The sequence below is a fragment of the Hippocampus guttulatus genome, chromosome 4 (assembly GCF_054856545.1).
Source record: "Hippocampus guttulatus isolate MCC_2025c chromosome 4, RoL_Hgut_1.0, whole genome shotgun sequence".
NCBI lineage: Eukaryota > Metazoa > Chordata > Actinopteri > Syngnathiformes > Syngnathidae > Hippocampus > Hippocampus guttulatus.
Window position 1 is genome coordinate 20,221,946 of NC_141264.1, and position 22,791 is coordinate 20,244,736.

The 22,791-nt window shown below is 41.9% G+C and overlaps 1 protein-coding gene and 1 non-coding gene across 2 annotated transcripts; both read right to left on the minus strand.

Annotated features, from left to right (window-relative positions):
* Nucleotides 1-247: 247 nt before the first annotated feature.
* polr3b (polymerase (RNA) III (DNA directed) polypeptide B) lies at nt 248-22,329 on the minus strand. The gene is made up of 28 exons (XM_086109869.1): nt 22,155-22,329; nt 21,267-21,299; nt 21,062-21,118; nt 20,843-20,907; nt 20,502-20,577; nt 19,396-19,496; nt 18,941-19,032; nt 18,719-18,836; nt 18,010-18,118; nt 16,430-16,552; nt 15,188-15,304; nt 14,970-15,104; nt 13,728-13,889; nt 13,210-13,410; nt 12,809-12,971; nt 11,328-11,481; nt 11,178-11,252; nt 10,997-11,095; nt 10,218-10,345; nt 8,087-8,296; nt 7,292-7,450; nt 6,699-6,816; nt 5,865-6,007; nt 3,807-3,910; nt 1,790-1,956; nt 1,068-1,181; nt 814-987; nt 248-516 (listed from the first exon to the last, which is right to left on the minus strand). The coding sequence occupies exons 1-28, from the start codon at nt 22,224-22,226 to the stop codon at nt 387-389; spliced, it is 3,399 nt and encodes a 1,132-aa protein (XP_085965995.1). The 5' UTR covers nt 22,227-22,329; the 3' UTR covers nt 248-386.
* On the minus strand, nt 19,712-19,783 carry trnap-agg (transfer RNA proline (anticodon AGG)). The gene has a single exon. It is a non-coding gene; the product is annotated as a tRNA-Pro (tRNA).
* Nucleotides 22,330-22,791: the final 462 nt, after the last annotated feature.

The window sequence follows — 22,791 nt, forward strand, 5'->3', positions numbered from 1 at the left end:
CTGTTATTCTGTTGTATGGATAGCAACAGGTGGATACACAGGTTGATTACCATCTGCCATCTAGAGCATTTCATTGTTCTGCCTGTCACTACTGGCATAGAACCACAAAATATTAATCGTAGTACATATTTTAGTGCACTGTATAAATCCCATTTTAAAAAACGATATAGGATGGTTTTGGATTTGACAGGGTTTTTACAAAGTATTGTGAATGTCAACATTCAGGCAAAATGAGCCAAAGCAAGAGTTGCATGTGAGAAATAATGTCAAGTGTTTATTTATGTACACAAACTATCATACTACAGAAATATTATCCACATCGAAGAACAAAAAAAAAAAGCGTGAGAAAAAGATATGTTAGGCTTTTGCCTGTTTCCCTGGTGCTGTTATTCGTTGTAGCGCGACAGCTTGAGTCGGGGGATGATGTTCATGGACTGAAGCTCCTGAAAGAGCAGCTTGCAAGCGTAGGGGATGCGCAGCGACGACACGTGACATGACGACTTGCAGTAGTGACACCTGTGGAAGGTTGGGGAGCAACCGAATAGTAAGACGGTACCTGGTACCGGGCTGTGGATCATTTTCTTGAGGACCACAACATTTATAACAATTAAAACAGGGGAAAAGGAGTGACAATTTAAGACTGTCCATCCTTCTAGGACACCTGTCCACTTGGACATGCAGTGCTAATCCCCCAAAAAACCCAAATGTCTTAAAACCAAATAGACAAGTAACTTTACATGTGACTTACATTTGTCTTGCACTACAATTATAATTAATGGTGCATTTCAGCATCCCGATGTGTGTGCATCTTACCAGCCAGAATAACCCAGAAGGCCACACTGCCCGCACACGTCCACCTCAAAGGCGTCACTGGAAATCATGAGGCGCTCCAGCAGTAACATGCTGGCGCCGTAACCGATCAAACAATCGCGCTCCATCTCACCCAGGCGCAAACCTCCGTCTCGAGAGCGACCTTCGGTTGGCTGCCTGAAGACGAACCGGGGGGGGGGATTCAAATGTGTTCTTTGTCAGAGTCCCTCGCAAGGGCGATGGAAGTAAAAGCTTACCTGGTCAGGACAGCTCGGGGACCACGCGCTCGGGCATGCATCTTGTCCAAGACCATGTGCTTCAGTTTTTGGTAATACACGGGTCCAAAGTAGATGTATGCCTCCAGTGGCTCACTGAGGGGATACAATATTTGTTACAATACAATACAGTTTCTTTTAAAAACTTTTTTTTTTTAATGACTGGCCCCCAGGCTTTGAGTTTGTCACTTAATGGTATAAAAGACCCACTATGCTAACCCAACAACCAAGGGTTTGAAGCAAACAACAAAATAACCACACACTGTAATTATTTTTTCCGGCGCAAAGGACTCCCTTGCCAAAAACAAAACAACTAAACACACAAATATAGATAAATAAATACACAAATACATAAATAAATAAATACATCAATAAATGAATGAATGAATGAATTTTAAAAAATCCCATTCAAGGGCGTCACAAAACTTCTGAAAAAGAAACCAATAAGCACAAGAACTCCTTTTGTACATTTTTTCACAATAGTTAATTTACTCCAAACTTTAATATTATTGTGTTACTATTTTTGTCCTGCATATCATTCCAAAACCGCCAAAATACACGTTGCAGTATAAGGCACTATAACTAAGGCATCGGTGTAACTAAGACGCCTGCCATCGATCGCAATCGATTAATTTTCAAAATCGTTCAGCCCTAATAAGATGCAACATTTCAAAATGCAATGTGATATTCATAGTGATGTTTACCCAGTGATGCCAGAGGTAACGTAGTCCTTCCCCTGGTAGTTGTATCCATAGCGGATCAGGTCCTCGCACACATCCTTCACTTTGCTGCCCCCGAAAGCCGTCCCGTAGTGGAAGCGTCCGTCCAGGACTCCCGCCTTGCCGGCCAGCAGCTCGATAAGCTTCCCCACCTGACACGAAAAAGTTTGTGTTTATTAGTGCTTCTGTGTGTCACTCATATTCCACTCCTTGATACGATAAGATGCATTAGATCAGGGCTTCCGAACCTGTATAAAGCCTGGACACACATTTTAAGATGAGAAAATGATCTCCCACAACACACTGGTTGGGAATCACTGCATTAGGGAACACGTGTAACTCCCAGCTGAGGGTGACTGATTTTGGCAATTTGGCTAAGGTTGCCCCCGCACAACCCTTGACCCCACCACATAAAAGGCCGACACCTACTCTCCTTCTGGGGAGATGTCCTCCGCAGCCAAACATTGCTGAGCGCTCGCCATGGCGATGGCGGCGGCTAGCAACCACGCTGGCACCGGCAAGTTGAGCAGTAAAGATCACTGCTGATTTTACAGGCAGAGATGCTGCAAACGTTTTCTGTGAACGTTTGATAAAACTTGCAACACCCTGGTGGCGTCCGTCGCCATGGCGACAGCTATCTGTTTGTGCGGTGCAGTCATACTGTCTTTCAGTCAAAAGGACTAGAGCCCTGGGTGACAATGATAACCTCAGGAGGAGATAATGAGGCTTTTGTAACCCTAATGGGATACGCACAGATATGGTTTTCAATACAAAAATCTGTCACAAATTGGAGTCGTTAGTATGTTTTTCTTGTGTGTCAAAAGTTCTCTATATGACAATTTCCTTCGATTTGTTTTTTAAATCTATCCTTGGGGTGCACCCCACCCCCCGCGAACTGTTCCCAAGTCGATCGCGGGTGGTGTTACAGGGAAATTGGCGGGGGGGGGGGGGGGTCTATGTCTGTGTGTGTGTGTGTTATTAATGTTATTATATTTTTATTTGTTTGTGCACACTGCACCATAAGCATCCTATCAGTTTCACGTTCACAAAAAATATATACTGTATATTTCAAAAATAAAATGATAAAGGAGTTGACCTTTAACCAACTGTGTCATGTGACCTGCATCACCGCAAGTGCTTAGCGGTCAGAAATCTGCAATTGCAGCTTGCGATTAGAACTGTTGCACTATATCTGTTTTTTTCCTTTTGCTTTTCTTTCTTTTTGTTTTTTAAAATTCTCATTCAAAGTTCGTTTCATCTGCAATTGACCGATGGCACTGGCGAAGAATGGGTAACTGGAGCACCAGGAGAAGCATTTCAAAACGGTACACGTATGAACAATAGTTTCTGCACTTAACACACTGCAAGAGTGCGTTTCGCATTTTCTGTTTCGTTCATGTTAGGGGCCATTATGGCTGTTGCTCATCATGGCATGCGTGCGTGTGTGCACGTGCGGGAATGGGTCGACCGCGGAGGATTGTTGCTTGAAAAGTAGATCTTTGGTTGGGCACCCCTGAACTATCTCCCATTCAAGTGCAATGACACCTTGACTTACATGTGGCTAATTCCGGGTTTTTCCAGTTACGAGCTATCGATTGGTCAATATTTTGCTTTGTGTTGAGAGTCAAAATGTTTGATGCACTTCCAAAGGTTTATTCAACAATACCAACAGACAGACTCACAAATACAAAATGTGATCAGCTCAAATGTACTTACATTTCAGGGTAATTACGCCACTTGTTGCATAACCAAGCACTTGACAGCCCAAAATTGTACATTGGAATGTGCCATGCACTCTCTCTCTCTCTCACATGGGAGTAAGGTCATAATTAGAGTAAATATTTGCACGGAAAACACTTGCAAGCCATAAGTACACAGCAATCACATATTCCCACATGACTACGTATTCCTATGCGTTAACTGCACACCGTTCGTAACCTTGGAACTGACCATGTTGGCACGGTCGTAAAACGAGGAGTAATGGATGCTGAAAATAGCATACCGTCATTCGGGAAGGATAGCCGTGTGGGTTCATGATGATGTCGGGACAAATGCCCGTGTCACAGAAAGGCATGTCCTCTTGAGGGACGATGAGGCCACAGACACCTGAAATATACAAACGTATTGTTATTATTGTAAAGCATTAATAGTACAGCTTCGTTTTTGTCAGATGTTTATCCGTTTACTGTGTTTCTGTCCTTTTTTGGGTTACATTTTTGCCTGAGTTCTGTACAAGGTTTTTGCTGGATTTTGTTTTGCCGGATTTTTTAATTGAAGTTTTTCTTGTATTTTTGGCTTTTTTTTTTTGGCACATATTTTTAATTCAACCTACTGCAGGAGTTCCAATCCTATCTTTTTCTTAGTGTGGACTTCTGCTGGATCATTTCCTCCCTCATGTGGACAGACGGGCTCGCCTTTATGATTCGTCAAGCAGCCCCGTAGACGAGAGTTTAAGTGGGAGTGCAAATGTTTGCGGAGGGGGCCACGGTACTCTTGCCTGGCCAGGACAAACAGATTTTAGGCCCATTTGCAAATGAAAAAAAAAAAAAAAGAAAGAAAATCGGGAACACAGAGAATGAGATGCAGAGCAGGAAATGGAGAAAAGGTGCTTAAACTCGACAGTGAGAGCAGGATTACACATGGCCAACCCTCAGCTCAACTCAGAGGAAGTGGAGGGTGAGCGTTTGGAGAGGAGATATTGAAACCTCTGCACGTGGGAAAAAAAAAAAAAAGATAAATCCTTTTTTGGCCTGCCTGGCCCATGTCACTGACTGCTAATGTTGGGCAGGATGTTGCGACAGGATGTTGACCGGCAACAAGCGCTGCGTTTTACTGGAAAGTCGTCCAGCAGCAGGAAGCTGCAGTCTGAATGGGAGCGGGAGGAAGGCCAACATAGTCAAAGGAGTGAGGGAGCGAGTAAACGTGTCGAAGAAAAATATAGAAAGTGGGGTAAAATAGTGGGGAAGGTGAACGGTGAGGACCGGGCAGCGGTTCCCATGGCAGACGTGCTCTGTGTTGTTTGTTTTGTGTGAAAGTGGATGATAAAAGAGGCATGAAATCAGCAGAGAAAAGCGAGACAACAGTGAGGGTCCAGCGCCCTTCATCACAGCACTTACAGCTCCATGCCGGCGGCTTGCACAATGGACCACCCCCCCCTCTTTCTCACTACGTCCAACACACACACACAACCTACAGCTGTGTGTGTATATGTGTGTGACCGGTAAATAATTAACTTATTCTGCTCTGTTGACCGGGACTTATAGAACCAGTCATGAGAAGCTGGAGGACACTCACATTCACTATCTAATTAAATAACAAAAACATATACTGTAGGTTATACAAAAAATTAAAGAGACCACCAGCAACCGGAATATTCAAAATTCGGATCAATACCATCATGGCTACTACAGCTGGGAGATTTATTGATTTTAGTGATTCATTTTAATGAATTTATTATTTTTCATGCTAATTTTATTGATTGAAATGCTGGGAACTTTTCATAAGGAGTATGTGAGTCCAAGCTGCAAATATTTTGTCATGGTGATGTGATAATGGTAAATTATTGAACATTCAAAATACTAATAATGTAACAAGCTAAAAATAAGAGATTTTGCTGCTGACAATCTTCTCTACAGTAAGTGACCACCTTGACAAAAAACCCCACCCGGACTAACCCTTCAGTGACCCCGCGCTCTCCGTCACGATGCGAGACAGGAGACATTGTCCCGTTCTGAGCTGACCGCCCTGTGGCCACCGCCTTAATGAAGAGAGTAAATTATGCACGGCGCCAGTTAGCTTTTTTTGATTAAAACATCATAGAGGCACCTCTATAGGGGAGGTTCCGGCCGCCAACAATGAAGGTTGTAAACACTTTTTTTTTTTCGGCCAGAATACTGTTGGGGTGTAATAAATTTGCATAGTCTGGCACAGGACAAAGAGCCAATTAATTGAAAAGAGCTGTTGAGGGATGAGGACACATGCAGTAGGGAGGGAGGGAGCAAGGGATTCAACAACCTGTGGAGTTGTCTTGTACAACAGGTTTCCCTTGCCCCTCGCTCACCTTTCTGCCCGTGCCGACTGCTGAACTTGTCCCCGATCTCGGGCCTCCTGGTTTGCCTGAGAAGAATCTTGATGAGGAAGGCGTCTTCGGCGTTGGACGAGATCATCACCTTCTCAATGTATGAGTCTGTTGAGCCCTTGTAGCTGCGAAGCGAGAGGGCAACTTATTATTTATCGCAAAAAAAAATAGCACAGCTGCACCTGATGGTGATGCGCCTTAATTCCCAATGTTCATTGAGCGAAATTTTACCTTAAAAAATCTCACAAAAAGGTACAGTGAGTAGCAGCTTTTATTTTTGAAAAATAACACAAAATTATATCAATGCAGGGAGGAAAAGAGTAGTGAAAGAATATTTTATAAAGAGTAACTGTTTGTTAGGATAAGTCGAATCCCACCAACAGCTGTTTTGTTGTATGTGTGCCTTGAGGAGGCGTTGCTGGGTGAGTGACGTAAGAAACATGACTGATTAGTTTCGTGTGAATTTTTCAACGTGAGAGCTGGCTTATTGTAGCTCTTTGTTAGTGTTCTCTAATATTCTCAATGTATCGCCATAAATACTGAAACAATGACTTTGACTAACTTCAAATCAAATTTGGGCTTGTTTAGTTCAAAGATATATAGTTTTTTGTATGAATGGCAACAGGTGGAAAGACGGGAAAACTGTATCCTCAGCCGTCTAGTGGAAGAGCATTTCATTGTGTCTGCCTGTCACTCACAAAATGTCAGGGAGGGTCCAGGGTATGGTATAAGTTTTGCCTGAAGTCGCCTGGGAGAGGCTGCAGCTCCCCGCAACCCTGACAAGGATAAGCAAACGGATGGATGGATTAAGCTCACCTGACGGGCACTTCTCTGTATTGAGGCTGGCCTGGCTGGGTGCTGCCCTCTAGTGGCGTCTGAGTGACGGTCGGCATGGATTTGTTTACCAGCAGCTGCTTGTTCTCAACTCGCTCACCTGCAGCGCAACATGGGAGCACAATTGCCAGAGTTCAACGCACTTGCAAAGGGTCCTCGGTTTATGACGTCAACAACAGTTTTGAGGTTAGGAATGGTGCACAAATAAACAGTTTGCTGGATAGTGTGAAAATACAGGGTCGCACGGCGCATAAAAGCGTGTTCAGTTACTGACTGACTTGCACTTTTGTGTTAGATTGTTTCATACTTTTTGTTTTACCTTCCCATCCTTTAATGGAATGGTGCAAAAATGTGGTCCATTATTTTGGTACTTTACAACACATTTGCTAAAGGAAATGCAAAACAAGTGATCGAATTATACTGCTGAGTGGAAAACAAACAAAACTTGTAACATTCTAATTCTAAATATTTGAGAAGGGGCATCGATTACTTGCGCTTTCCGCGGCAGGGCTCAGCTCAATAAAGTTAAATACACCAAATCATGCTGGGCAACATCCGGTCCTCCAGCTACTCACCTGGGGAGCAGATCCCATCAGCATCCAGGACATTGTGTCTCCAGATGGGCTTCCTGGTGGCAGCATCAAGCATGGGGCCCAACACCTTATCGAAGGTTTGGTTGGTGTAACGCCGAAGGGTGCACTTGGCGTTTTTGTACACCAGACAACGACCAAAACCTGAAGGGAGCGTCGGTATTAGTACTGGTGGAAGATGAGGGACAGCAATACCATTAATTCATTCACTCCCAAAGACGTTTTTAAACGTCTTTTCAGACATGGTCCAGAATTGGCTGGTACTAAATGAGTTAAAAGCACTGACCTACTACATTTACAATGTCAATTTGAAACTTAGTTCCATGAAATTAAAATAATTTGACAACAGTCAATTTTCCTTACTTCATAGCATTTCCCTTGGCTAAATTGCTTCTAATCCATGTATGAGGATGTCTAGATTTTTTTTTGTCCAATCAGATTTCAGCCTCTATGTGTTGCCACTAATCAATCTGCCCAGGGGCTTCAAAACACCAATTAGCAATGGGACGGGTTGCTTTAACCAATCAGATTTAAAATTTGTCCTCACAGGGGCCAGTGTGCTGGCCCGGGCTGACATCTGCATTTCTCTATCTTCTGATTGGGTGCTCAGCCCAAAACTTGTTACAACCAACTTAAACAAGCAAAAAACCTCAGTAGCGATTTAAACACATTCATAATAATTTCATGTTGTTGTCATCTTATTAGATAAAGATTATGCTGTTATTTTTTTATTTTTGTCCAGGATGGACTTCAGGTGTTCCTTTGTCAACTGTCCCCCACCTCTGTCCAGCGATGCTTTATTGAGGACAAGTGCATCCTCGATGTCGTAGCCGCTATAGCTCATCACGGCCACGGTAGCGTTCTGACCAGCAGGAAGCTTCTCAAAGTCGATCAGCTCAATGGTTTTGGTTTTGACCATAGGCCTCTGCGGGTATGCCAGCAGGTACATCAGCGTGTCAATGCGGTTCCTCTGGTTGTAGCCAATCGTACCTAGAGACAGGAATGCTCACTTTTTATTGGCACCGTCAGAGAGATACTCATTTCAAAATATATTTGTTTTGTTTGGTTGTAGCTTGATGTTGCGTAGGAGTACACTGCATTAACTGAGAGCTACTTCAAATACGGATGTCTTTCAGCGCTATGGTCTGCTAGGAGAGATGCAGTGTAATTAACAGCAATAACAAGAAGCAGGAATGTCCTGACCTGATCTCGAGAATAGATAATTGTAGTACTCACAAAGCAAAAACAAAATAGATGTCTGTGAGTATTGTTATATGCTCTGTTTCTATTTTGACATTTCTTGGACATAAAAGGTTCATAATTACGAAAACATTTATGCTAGTTAGCCCAACCCATTTCCCCTGCTAGCATTAAGCTATCTGATTTTCACTACACCAAATTATGAGGATAGAAAATCAATAGAAGTGCTTTTTATTCTCTTTTGTTTTATGTTACAGGTTTATGGTAAAATTCAGAGCTTGAGGCAAGCATGCCTTACTTCTTTTTTTGAAAACTATTGATACACACTTTCTCCATTTTGCTTCAGTGTTATGGTACAATCCCTTACAATATATAAGTTGCGAAAGTCAGAACAGGCACTCAGGAATCTGAAAGCTACCACCCACGATAAATTAGTAACCTCCTCTGAATTTTTAAATTTCTCATCGCTTTGATGGCCATTTCAGTCAACTCCGAATAAGAATTTGGTTTTTTTTGGGGGGGTGCAGTTTTACTTCGCCAGTGAGGCGGAACTGGCTGAGTTATGGCATAATTAATGGCCTCCCCGGGAGTCTTTGACATTTGTCACATGCGATTACTTGACAATTGGGCTACAAGCGCAGAGCCGGTGATAATAGGCCCAGGCCGCACAAGCAAGATTTGCACATGTATAGGCTTGTCCACACAAAACAGAGCAGGCCGAGGATATTGGGCCAAATATAGTTCCAGTCTGTGTTTTTTGTAAAGATGGGGGGGCGAAAGAGTTGCAGTGGGGGTTACGAATGTTAGCAGGGCCGTTTGGGGAAGTTGTGGTTACCAGGGAGCTGCGGGTGTGCTCTTTCGCAGCTGAGCACACCGACCCCCCTGAGCACAGCCAAAGCAGACACAATGAATTGCTAATGACACTCGGGCTGATTGGCAGGGAAAGGGCCTCCGCACACACACGGTACAATGGAGGACCTACGCAAGCGCTCCATGTTTGATGTCCATGCGCATACACTCACATGCAAACACGTACACAAGGATACACAAAAGAGCGAGAAGCACAGGAAAAACACTTAAATGATTGTGTTGTGCCCTATACAGTGATTTTGTTGCGCTTTTGAAATGTGTATAGGATTCCGCTATCCAGTGCCATCAATGTAGCCCAAAATGCATTTAAAAAGTAGTGAATGGTCAATACAAAAATGTTAGAAAAATATTCTATTACCTAATATAATTTTTTGGTTTTAGAGTGAGGATAAGAAACAACACTTTGTGAGTGTCTCTAACACTAATATTGTATGATCACTTTGCTGTAAAACAGAGTAAACATTTTTTGCGTTTAAAAAAAAATGCATTCCATCCCACATTGCGCTGATAATTGGGTATGTGTTTGAATTTGGCACTAAGCAAATTCACAAGTGGAGCACCACATAACAACACGGATGGACATAAAATACTTGGCATTAATTCTGTAATATATACTCAGCTTAAAACAATTTTATAATGGGAGAAGGGAATTAATGGAAGACCCTAAACACAGCCAATGAAAAGCAGCAGATTTAGTAGTTTACAATTGTGTTCAAGTGATATTAAACCACTTTGATGGTTTGAGGTATGGCGCCAATCTCAAGGGGGGATGTTTGAGAAGGAATTGGAAATCTTCCTGAACCGACGACTGAAATTACTTGCTCGAACGTGTCGCTCTTACCCATGGCCTGCTTGCCCATAGCGCACTGGTATGTGTTCCTGGGCGACTGGTTGTGGTGGGGGTAGGGAATGAGGCCGGCGCACACCCCCAGAAGCGTGAAGGGCTCGATTTCCAAGTGGGTTGTGTCTCTACAGGGGAAAATATCAATAAAACATAAAATGCTGATGATTTTAGAATTGCATTTATATTTGGCACAATAGTGCTCTTGCTTATGTATGTATGCATATATGTATACAAGTACAGTATGTAGTGTGTTCCAAGTACCGTACCGGTACGAGTATCGTACTGTGAATTTTAGCTGGTAAAAATTACACGATACCTAATTCCAAGTCTAAGGCTTGAACACGCTAAATAAAAACCAAAGTTAAGATGTGTACATTACCACATTCACAGCTATGCCATGGTATTGTTCCGTGCCAGCATCAAGATACTTTATGCGGTTACAGCATCAAAGACAAAATATTGGAAAAGCGACATCCCTACAGCTCTGTATGTGACATGCGATCTAAACTAAAGTAATGGTAAAATATCCATTTGGAGTAATTTTTAGGGGGAGCTTTTTGTGTCTGTTTTTATTGTACTTATTCCAAAACAAGGACCTTTTTTGTTGTTTTTGTAGCCCTTCATATGGTTTCGTCGATTGGGATGAAATAACTGTATAGCATAACACGCATAACGTACAAAAAAAAGTCTAATATTCCATGCGCAGAATTGAATAGAAGATCCTTGGTCATTTCCATCAGTCGTTATTTCAGAACAAATCGGTGAACACTACTCACTTGTCTATCATGTGCTCGTAAAGGGCGATTTGACAGTCGTTCTCCTCGTTGACGTCCAAGTACTCCACCAAACCTTCGTGCAGGAAGTCCTCAAAGGATCTGGGGTGGATAAAAATGTGTATCAGACAAGCACCAGCCAAGGCCAAGCGACAGCTGCGATCTTAAAAATGGTGGGCATTACCTGTAGCCTTGCGACAATTCCTCAATGTGTTTGTTTTTTACCATGGGTTGACCCTTTTTGACGATAATGTACGGCCTACAAAGGGAACAAATGTGAAGACTTGACCTTTACCATGACTTTCTAGTTAATTCAACCCGTGACCTGACCTACCTGCAGAGGCGTCCTCCATCCGATGAGATGTACACGCAGCGGTCGGCCATATTGGTGGAGATGGACACAAACTCGTTGATGAATCCAGCCCTGCGCATCAGCCTGAAGGTGCTAACAAGCTTGGGATGGTCGCGAATGACACCGAGAATGTTTCCTGCAGACAAGGGCAGTGAATTACATCAAATACATCGTCTATGTTCCGCAGTACGACATTCACAAAACGTTTGACATATTGGTGACATTTCTGGATGAACCCAGAATGCATAGGAATTTTTGAGTCCAACTGGTCAATGTTGCAGTAATTTTTGGGATACCAGCTCACCCCCGATGCAAATGAGGACATGTGTTACACAAAATAGAGGACTAGATGGATTACGCTTACTTTTAATACCAATCAGTAGAAATCTTCACTGATGCTTCAAAAAAGTGTCATCTAACTGAAGATTTACAATTTATGTAAGGTGCAATAAGTGGCAAGCTAAAGATGGAAGTACAATATCGATATTAAAAACTGGGTATCTACAGTATGCGGAGTCAAAAACAATAAAATGGCTAACAGCAAAGTAATTGGCATTTTTACAGGTTGCAAAACTGCAGCATGTATGCCAGCATTCTCGCAGTACTTTATTTAGTTTTAGTTAATGCTGTCAAATGAGATAAGATTTTAAAGGCTTGAGGTGGGGTGTCCACATTTGTAACCATAATTGCAATTTGCATTAGGTTCACGATGTGGGCAAAAGGAGCCGTTCTGAGGTTCTCTTCATATCACATCAAACAGGCGAGTCAGTAGAGAACAGAGTAGACTGTGTGTGTGTGTGTGTGTGTGTGTGTGTGTGTGTCTGTGCGCGCGCACGTGCATATGTATGCACACCGAACACACTTGAACACCTGCTGCTTGTAGTTAATTAAATACTACAGCAGCTAACGACATGTGACAGTTATCAGTAACCACACAAACACGGAGTAATTAAAGCGCAGTAAACTGCTGCTGTGAAATGAATGACACATTATAGAAAAAGGAACATTTCCCTGATGCACTCACAAGGAGGATTAAGAGTTTGCTCTGGAGTGATCTAAAGCAGTGTTTCCCCAACCTTTAATGAGCCACGGCACATTATTTTACATTTGTAAAAGGCCACAACAAGTATCCTGAAATAATGAGGATTTCATCTAAATTCATTCATAAATTCCTTTTGTGCGTATTTGAACACGAAGCTATTCTGTTGTGTGAATGGCAACAGGTGCAGACATAGTTTGTTACTTCTGCCATTTAATCGAGGGGCATTTCATTGATAAGCCGGTCACTAGAAGTCGCTGATGTAGACAATTTGTTTGTAGAAAATCCTTTTCAGACGCCAGAATTAAGTGAAACTGGATCATTCACAGCGGCACACCTGTTGATCGTTCATGTCACAGCGTGGTCTAAAGCAAAAGAGCATCTCATGCTGTTGCTCAGCGCGCGCATAGAGTGAATGTTTTACCATTGAGGAAGACGAGGAAGACGCTGGGGTAAGAGAGCTCCTCTCCACACAGCAGCTTGACGTCCTCCACACCCAGGTTGAAGGCCAGCTTGATGATGGGACCGTCTTCCATGTCGGTGGTAATGTGCGTCATCAGAGCCAAGTTCTTCACCAGCCCGCAAGCCTACCACAACAAGTTGACAAGACATAGCGTATTTCAAACCAAACGTTCCCATTGAAATTAATTGAAATGCCATTAAAATGTTACAACCCCATAAAACACCACTTTGTGTTTTAAAATCAAACGCAGAACATGCATCGGCAACAGAAACTCTTCCTTGCCCACAAGCAAAAGCATGTAAGTCATGGTACCACTTAACCAGGAGCAACAGAACCAATGAGGAGTGCATGAGCGGGCTCACCTCGCCTTCAGGTGTGTCAGACGGGCACAGCATGCCCCACTGCGAGGGCTGCAGCGAGCGCGGCCCGCTAACTTTGCGGGTCTTCTCGAACTGCGAGGAAATCCGGGTCATCATGCCCAGAGCCGAAATGTAGGAGAGGCGAGACAACACCTGCGTCACACCCTGACGGTCCATCTTGAACCTTTTCAATGACCAATTCCCCTATGACATGAAAAATATATGGATGTGGTTAAAAATCAATTGAATTCATGCTTGATACATCCATTCATTTTCTCCAGTGATTGTCGCTGGTCGTGAGCCAATTGAACGGCGACTGTAGCGTAAAAAAATTCACACTCACATTCACACCTAAGGACAATTCGGGTCTTTAAGTTTAATGTAATTAATAGTTGAGCCCTACTTACATGTGACAAAGCCAAACAACACCTAAATGAGATGTGTCGAGTCAGTAATGACACACATGCACACAGAGGTGCAGAGACACACCCACACATACACACTCAGACGCGCACACTCACAGTGGAAATGGCATTGATCATGCCGTTGGTGATCTGGTCCTGCCTCATGTGCTTGACCACATCAAACTGTGCCGCCCTCTGTTTGGGGATGATCTGGTCAGCAATCTTCTTCAGCTCAGAGTTGAACTTCTTGAACAGGTCTTCAAAGAGCAGGGACAGAAGCTGCGAGAGGCCAAAGTATGTGCCCATCAGTTTTGCTTCAAATGCATTCAGAGATGTCAGTCAGTGTGACTTGTGTGATTTTACAGTTATCGACAATAAACAACAAACGACGAGATGGGCCAGAGTGATGTTTGCTGTCCCGTCTCCCTCCTCCCCGCCCTTGCCTTAGCATACGTTACGATAAACAGGCTTGAAATTAATCAAGAAATTAAGCTTTCGTTGCACAGCCAGGCCAATTAGTTGAATGTCAGGGAAGCATAATTGGAGAGTGAGAAGATTGTTGGAGTAAGCCCCTTTTAAAAGAGTACTCCCTCCCAGCTCTTGCTCTAGGTTGGGGAGGGGGGAAATTAAAGGCCTTAAGACAGCAATAATGACATTATCAGAGCCGGGCCTGCGGATTAGCTCAATCGCTCTAGTCAAGGCAGCATGTCTATTGTCAGCGTGCTGAAAAATCCCCACCGTTCTGCAGCTTTGGGATTTCGGTGCCACCGCATATCTCCCGCCTGACAAAGGCAGGCTGCAATACAAGCAGAGTTGGTGGGGGTGAAGAAAACAAAACAGGGAAAAGCAAAGCCGGGGAAAAATAATGAGTCTTATTAAAAGGAGGAGGCAGGAACAAAAGATATAGGTGAGCTTTGAACCGATTCCTGTGTAAATGTTATTCTTCTCTTAAAATCTTCAAAACACCAAAGAAAAATCTAAGTACAAACAGAGAAGATCACCGTGGTTGTTGTTTGATGGCCACTGACCGTTTTTGTGTGTACCGGTATATTTTGGCAAACAATTGTGAGGTTTGTCATCTTTTGATGACATTTAGGTCGGATGACCATGAGCTGTGTGCACCTACCATCGGATACAATTTGTTATATCCACATACGAAAGAGGGCGGATTACAAAAAAAAAATAAAAAATAAAAAATAATAATAATTTTTTTTTAATTATGCTGTTCACATTGACTTGAAAAGACATCCAATACATGTTGAGTTAGATTAAAAATAATAATTTTAATTGGAATTGACCTGCAGTGGGAACATAGCCATAATGTAACACATTGAAGTGTAATGGTGTACAGAGTCGTACCTGTCCGGCCAACTCGAGACGTTTGTTGCCATAGTAATCTCTGTCGTCCACCTTGTTGTCCCCTTGAGCCAGAATCACCCTGCGTACCATCACCGCCAGGTAAATACACTTGGCTCTGAAGTTAAATTCTTTGACCTGTACACACACCATTATTACATTTTGTGCACCTGACTCACTTCACCAAGAACACACACATCTGTTTTCATTATTCCACATACAGGCACATGTGAGAGAATCAATGACGCCAGCAGTTCCCTGGCCTCCTCCATTTTGGTTTTCTTGGGTCCTCCCCACATGCGCTGCCTGCGCACTTTATTCCCAAGGTACTTCAGAGCCTGAAAATAACACAAGACTTCTGATCAAGACAATCATTATTTGTCAATATAGGGTCATTGGTGCGAGCTGACCCCGATTTGTACGCATGTCGGAACCTGGTGTAGACTATCACTAACCCAGTGCCTATTTGTCAGGCTGTCTTTGACATTGAGTTTTATTTGTTTGTTGTTTGCTTTTTGTCTATTTTTTGCCAGAATTTTGGCAACATTTTGTTGCAATCTGAATATATTGGACTACGTGTGTTGTTTGTTGTTGGTGCATTTAAGCTTCCATGACAAACTTCCCAATTGTGACATTTGGACTGAGGCAGATTACTCATCATAATCTGATAAATGCATTCCTTAGCCTTATCTGCCTTTAATGATATAGATTTAGGTCTCATTGTGCATGATACAATGACTCAGTGAACACCCTGAAAAGAAATGAGGGAGGCAGAAACAGGAGCGCGGGCAGCAAATGGTTGCTAGGACGCAAATGATGCCTCATCAGTGCACCGGGTTGCTCCTCTTAATGACATAATCTTTAGGAGGGAAGAAAAACACAAACAAATTGTATTCACGGGTGTCAAAAATAACATGACTTAACAGGCTGAAGGTGACAAAGAAATTTAAGGGTCTTCTGTCAAGAGGCGACATCCTGCTCTTCAGTAGACACATCCCATTCAGTGACATCACTCAAGTGACTCGGTCATTATTCTCTTACAAAGACATTAATTTAAAAAAAAAAACTGAGATCTCATCGGAGCGTAATTGTGAAAATAGTCTATTATAATGTAGTACGATAATAATATTTGGTAAACCTCCAAAATCCACCAGGTTCCAGAGCGCAGTTTGAAACTAATAATGCCAAAACGATAACAGACTACGTGTCTGACTGTAGTTGTAGTGGTGTGCAGTGAACCCTCGTTTATCATGGGGGGGTACATTCCGGACCTACCCGCAATAGATGAAAATTTTAAACACAAATTAAGACACAGTTTTCAAATACATTTAAAACCTTTGCAGTAACTCTATAAAACCAACAACTGAAAACAATGTCAGGTACTCCAATCGGGCCTTTGCTGATTTGACCAAAAGGGGAGGAAAAATGTTCAAATACCACCTGATTGTCAGTAAGTAAGCTACCTGGGTTTGTGTAAATATTTGGGCTTTCTGACACTCCTCCAAGCTTGGGGCAAAGCTGGCCATGACGTGCTCCTCTGTCCCAATCATCTGTACGATCTCCTGGTCACTCTCCACACCCATTCCCTGAGTGAAAGACACCCACAAGCTGTGTTCATCAATGGCTAATACATTTATGACAAGATCAATTGTGAAGCCTTTGCCAGCTCCTCTGATGAGCCAACAAAATGCATCCCTTTTCTGTTTTGCTTTTTTAGAATCTGAAGCACCTGTGGGAATCTCTGTGAAAGAACATTTGAAAACTGAAAGTGGAAATTACACAAAAAGATTTGTGTCGACAGGACCTCACTGTGGAGGTGAACACACAGTGGACTTCTTACATCCACAAAAAGTGAGCAGAGGTGAACCAAGAAGAAAAATGTGTGTGCGTGTGTGTGTGTGTGTGTGTGTGTGTGTGTATATGGAGTCACAGGAATTGTCTGTGACATTTGCTTATGGAAATGTGAGGCTGTGGGAACTGACACGCTCATCGCGCACTGGACACATTTAGTTGAACCTCCTCCATTTCCGTGGAGAGCCCCAGCAGGATGGGAGACAAGCGCATGCAAATAAAGTGAGCACACAAAAGTGATAACGTCAGGATAATGACCCTTGCTCGGAAGACAGTCGGCGCTCAGGGTTGACGTGAGATTTGCTCTCGGCGGGCAAAGAAGTTAATCATGATGCCAGCTGGCAGATTGACATTTTAAAGGAATGAAATCAGACAAGGTGCAGCATACTGAGCTAGTGGTTAGCATTTCACAGTTTTGAGGTCTGAGTTTGAATCAACAAATGTCTTCATCTATACGAGTGACAGTACAAATAACAATTTCTTTGGTACTCCAGTACGGTCCTGAGTCACTTTTTTCTTTCACTTAATGTAGGTACAGGAGTTGAATCAGTACTTCTACTATTACCAGTCTTTTTTTCAACTTAAGTATAAAGTGTGTGTACTTTTCAACCATTGTAGCATAACAACGACATGCTGTAAAAGCAGATGTGCCAGTTTTGGGTCTTGCAACTTGCTTAGCTAAACTGATGAAAGACTCGACTTGGTATTCATGAGACTCGACCTCATGGATAATGATTAGCATAAAGGATATACATGTTATTTTATACTCTCAGTTGTTCATTCAATCCTAGGTGTAAATATAGTCAGCAACGTTGTATTGGATTGGATTGGATAAATTTGCAACGTTAACCAAAGTGATGACTTGACTTGGTTGAAATATAATAGGGACTCAACTTTACTTTGCCACAGGGACTCAGGACTTGCTTAAAACGTGAAGGAAACGAAGTGGATTTATCCCAGTTGAGTGGGAAAAAGAATGATCTACCTTAAGAATTATTTAGCTTAGGATAAGGGTAACTTTTCTGAAATTCAGTTTTTAGTTGATAATTAGCTAGGAATACAGTACTGAAATGAACTGCAGTACTCTGATGTGACGACGGACCTCAAACGACTTCTGCTGGGAAGTCTTTCAGTGCGCTTGCCTCCAATGGTGATATGAAAGTGGTCTTGCGACGCCCCCTGGTGCACGCACCTTGAATATAATGGCGATGGGCGCATCCTCCGTCAGCGTGTTGTGCTTCAGGTAGAATCGTCCTTGTTTCACAATCATGTTTGTTCTACTTTTCTTCTCATGGGTGGAGCTGGAATAGTTTGGGAGGAGGGTGGAGGGGTGTCACAAAGGAAACGGTGATACGGAAGACAAATGTATCGCACCAACGCTGCACCAACAGAAGAAATGTGAGTTTGAGAAGAGACGGCCAATTTCAGGTACAATGAGTGCTTGGCACTGCTCCTTCTCTCTAACTCTCGCTCTTTGTTCCTGCTTTCTCCAGGGGGAAATTTAACCTGTGCCTTGGTGGCAACATCTGCGACATTTTGGTTGCTCCACATGATTACTGAACAGGCTCTGCTTTTATGTTTTGATTCTAGGTAACGTGAAGTATTTCTCCTATTTTTATCTGAGAAATGTTTTGATACCCCTTTGAATTGTTGTTTATGGATTATACTAATAGCAGAACATCAGTTGAAAATTCATTTAAAAAAACACCAATAATTAAATGCATTTGACATCTTCTAACTTGTACATTGTGTTTTGTTTTGGGGTTGTTGTTGTTGTTTTGGGTTTTTTTTGCATTTTTGACTGATACACAAATTCACCAGGGGATAGAATGGTTATTTTCTTCACCGTATGTCTTATGCAAAGCTGCTATGTAGTGACGCTTTCTGCTGGTTGTCTCTACCTGGTAACTGAGGCTCCCACCGCACCTTTCCTGTCCTGCTCCACAATTATCCTGTTCTTGGACAGCTGCTCCTGGATCAGAATGACTTTCTCTTGACCTTTTACAATGAAATAACCACCTACATTGCCAGAGGGGTTAAAAAAATTCATACCTCATGCGACAAAAACAATGGCATATTTAAAGACTGAACTTAGTTTTAACAGTTAAAATGACACCAAGTACCTGGATCAAGGGGACATTCGTTGAGTTTGGAGAACTCCAAGGGTGTCTTCCCTGTGAGGACACAGTTGGAGCTTCGCAGCATGATGGGCATCCTGACCAAACACATTCAAATTAATACGTTAAAATTGCTGAAAGAGGTTCAGATTTATCTGACAGCGAGGCGGATGGAGCCCTTGAAACATAGGTGTCAAATTCAAGAAATGACAAACTAGTGTTGCGGCAATTCCCCAAAAAAAGAAAAGATTTAAGATAACATATTTGTAATTAATAAATAATCATTTTCAAATGAATTAAGCGAAATTGGATAATTTCTCAAGCCACCTCTGATCATATCTGAGAACACACTCAAGGTACTTCTACATTCAGTCATAACTTTCCCGCTGAGGACAAGCATAACTAAAATGTGGCCCATGATGAAAACAAGTTTGACATCCCTGACTAAAATTTATGGGTACCTTCCAATGGGCAGAGCATTGCGGATGATTCTCTGAGTGCCGCGTGTGTACTCTATGTCCACAGTGATGGGTGCCGAGTAGGTCATGTCTCGGAGACGACACTAGCACAAAGAACAAAATTGGAAGACTTGCATAAAAACACTGAATATTTTCAAATAATAGGTGGTATGCTTTCTCTTTTGTTCATAATGCAGACTAACAAAATGAAATTATATTTAATTCAACAAGAAAACATTTCCAAACCAACTGTGACAGGTTTTCAAATGCCCTGAAATCGATCTGTACATGCTGCTATTCCCACCAAGAGTTAAAAGGAGGGCTCGTCCGGGATTTGAACCCGGGACCTCTCGCACCCTAAGCGAGAATCATACCCCTAGACCAACGAGCCACACAGATCCAGGCAAGACAGATGTCTACAAAAAGTGGTGATGTGGCACATCTTCAGGCTCACTTTGGACAATAGCGCCCCCTATCGAGCACTTTATGAAAGCCTGAGCCAATGACACATTTGGTACGATGGCGTTTTTTTTTGGGCCACACTGAAAAGAAAATATAGATGAGACGACAATCGTACAAAGAAAAAAAAAAGTAAATTCAAAGTTTAAATTAAAAATATTAAGACTTTTTCTAGAACAGAAGTTATTTTAAAGATTATTTATATCAGAAAAATACATTTGTTAATTTTTATGAAATACTGTATATTTTTTAGATAAAAGTTTTGATTAGAAAAAAAAATTGTGATTTATTTTTAAGTCATATATAGAGGATGGAAAAACATAAGAACAAAGACATTATTCAAGAAAAATTGATATTTTTACATTAAAAAATTTCTGGTTTACAATATGTTAAATATTAAGAATATTTGAGGATAAAAAGACAGAATGACATTGTGGTGTATTATCTCATAGTGCAATTTATTTTTCTTTTCAGGGTGGCACTGCTTTCGACTGGATTTACATACATCGGGATTTTTTACATTTTCTTCTTAGTAATGATAGAAAATGTCACAGATGACATGGCAAGTGTTGGCCTTTCTAATTACAGTATCCCAAATAATACAGTATTAGTATATTGTGTATTAACGTTTACAGAGTAAATTGGCTTACCTCATGAGGGGAGACTGGCCGGGTTACGTTGAAGCTCTCTTCTACATCAGGCATACCTATGTAGATATTGAGATATCTGCAAGAATAAAGGGACATTAAACGGAACGTAGCAATCAAAAATTTGGGAGGTCAATGTCTAGAAATATCAAAGAGTGGAAATGAGCTGGCTAATAAATGTGGAATGGTTGGTGAACTGGTTTGGTGAACTAACAGATAAATTTAAAAAATCTGATCATTAGAGGAATACAAATCATGGAAAAGGTCATTGGTATGTCCACATTTTGAATAATGTCAATATTTGTCACTCTGCAGCCTATTGTCCAACTAGTCTGGTGACTTACTTGATGTACCACATCGGGTCCGCGTCACTTGTTATCTTCTCGTTGGCGCTCATGATTTTCTTGATCTGTGGAGTGGGATGTTGATCGTGTACATTACAGGCTAAGGGACACGCACATTTATGGACTCACACTAACCGATGGTCGTTCACGACATACGACCACACAGACACACTCAGATTTACATACATTCAGACACACTGGGTTGGGCTTGGGTTTTACCTCCACGTTGATGAAATAATTGAATGAGTCGATGTGCTGCTTCACCAAGCCTTTCACCTTCAAAACAAATGTCAGGAATTCAATTTTTTTAAATGTGACTTGATTTGGAGGAATTGCATTATGTTGTTTGGTGTGCATACACGTGTGCTAGGGGGTCATTCAAATATAAAAAAAAGGTAGACATAGAAGGTTCTGTGTGTTTTACCTTCAAAAAGGCAGGCAACAGCTTCCATTTTTCCTGTTGAATTCGACATACATGAAACAAGTTTGTCATTGACCATGATTTTCTGGATTTGTAACAGTTTTGTCATGTCGGGTTGCTGGCAGTTACAAAACTACAAGTGTGACGAAAAATGGAAAAAAAAAACATTTGACATTTAACCTTGGAGAACCCACGGGGACAAATTTGGCCCCTATAAATTCTGCGACTCAAATGCTATTGTTAAATCCCATAGGGTCAAATTTGGAAGTTAGAGGTTAAAGAAGTGAAATATTGTAATTATTTGATCGCATCTGTCCTCTCTGAGCTCATCCGCCCCTACACACCTGCCCGGCGCCTCAGGTCTGACATTATTAGAAGTACCAAGAACTAAACTGAGGCTCAGAGGGGATCGAGCCTTTTCTGTTGCTGGTCCCTCTCTCTCGAATGACCTCCCACTGAACATTCGGCAAGCCTCCAGCTTTAAAACCCGCCTCAAAACTCACTTGTATTCTTTGGCATTTGACTCAGCATGACTCAGATTTGTTATTGGTTTTGCTGTTCGGTGCTTTCTACCGTCTTTGTTATTGATTTATTGCTTTACTGTTGTGTATGTTAGTTGCTCCATGTACAGCACTTTGTATGCACCGATGGCTGTTTGAAAGTGCTCTATAAATACAGTTGAGTTGAGATGAGTTGAGTTCTCTAGGGGGACTGAAGATACTGATGGTAAGACCGCACGAATAAAATGATTTGGATGGGGCCTTGACTGATAACAGGATTCGACTTGACTTGCCAAAGACAAAACGACTTGGAAGTTCAATTCGTGTGACCCCATCTTTGCATATTTGAATCGAACTCGTGGTGTCAACATGTCGGCGTGTTTCGACTTACCTCTACAGTGCTGACAGGAGCCGCCAGTTCCTGCTGGGACATGTTACAAAACTCGCCTCCCAGCACCTCCATCCTGACTTTAAATCTTTTAAAGTATTTTAAAATGTTTATGTTAAACTCTTCACCATTTTGTTAGTGTTTATTTGCTGTCGGAAGTCGCTGCAGCATGCCTCCAATTGTGTGTTTCACTATAACACATCCGTATGGGTAGCGAAAAAAAGATATTGTTCCGGCATAGGTAAGGTCCCGCGCGATGAAAACCGAGAAAATAACACACTGTCGTTTCGCAAACAGTAAATAACTTTAGACTTTCATCCGCAAAAAAAACCCATAAAACAATGAAATCCAATACTATTTTCTTTATTTTGGTGCCCTGCCTTGTGTTTACGGTTAGACCGCCGAGAGGAACGACAGTTGATGTCAAATAACACATTTTTAAGAAGTACATTCAAAAATTATTTGCAAATAATAAACCGTAATATCACGTTCAAGTGAAGAAATTCAGACAACATGACAATCAAAATCAATATTGTTTGGTTCACGTTCTGCCTGAGACCATGGTGCGTCACTGTAAAACCACCGCGTTGCTGGGAATAATTAAAAGTTCCACTGTTAAACTAGGAAAATAATTATATGC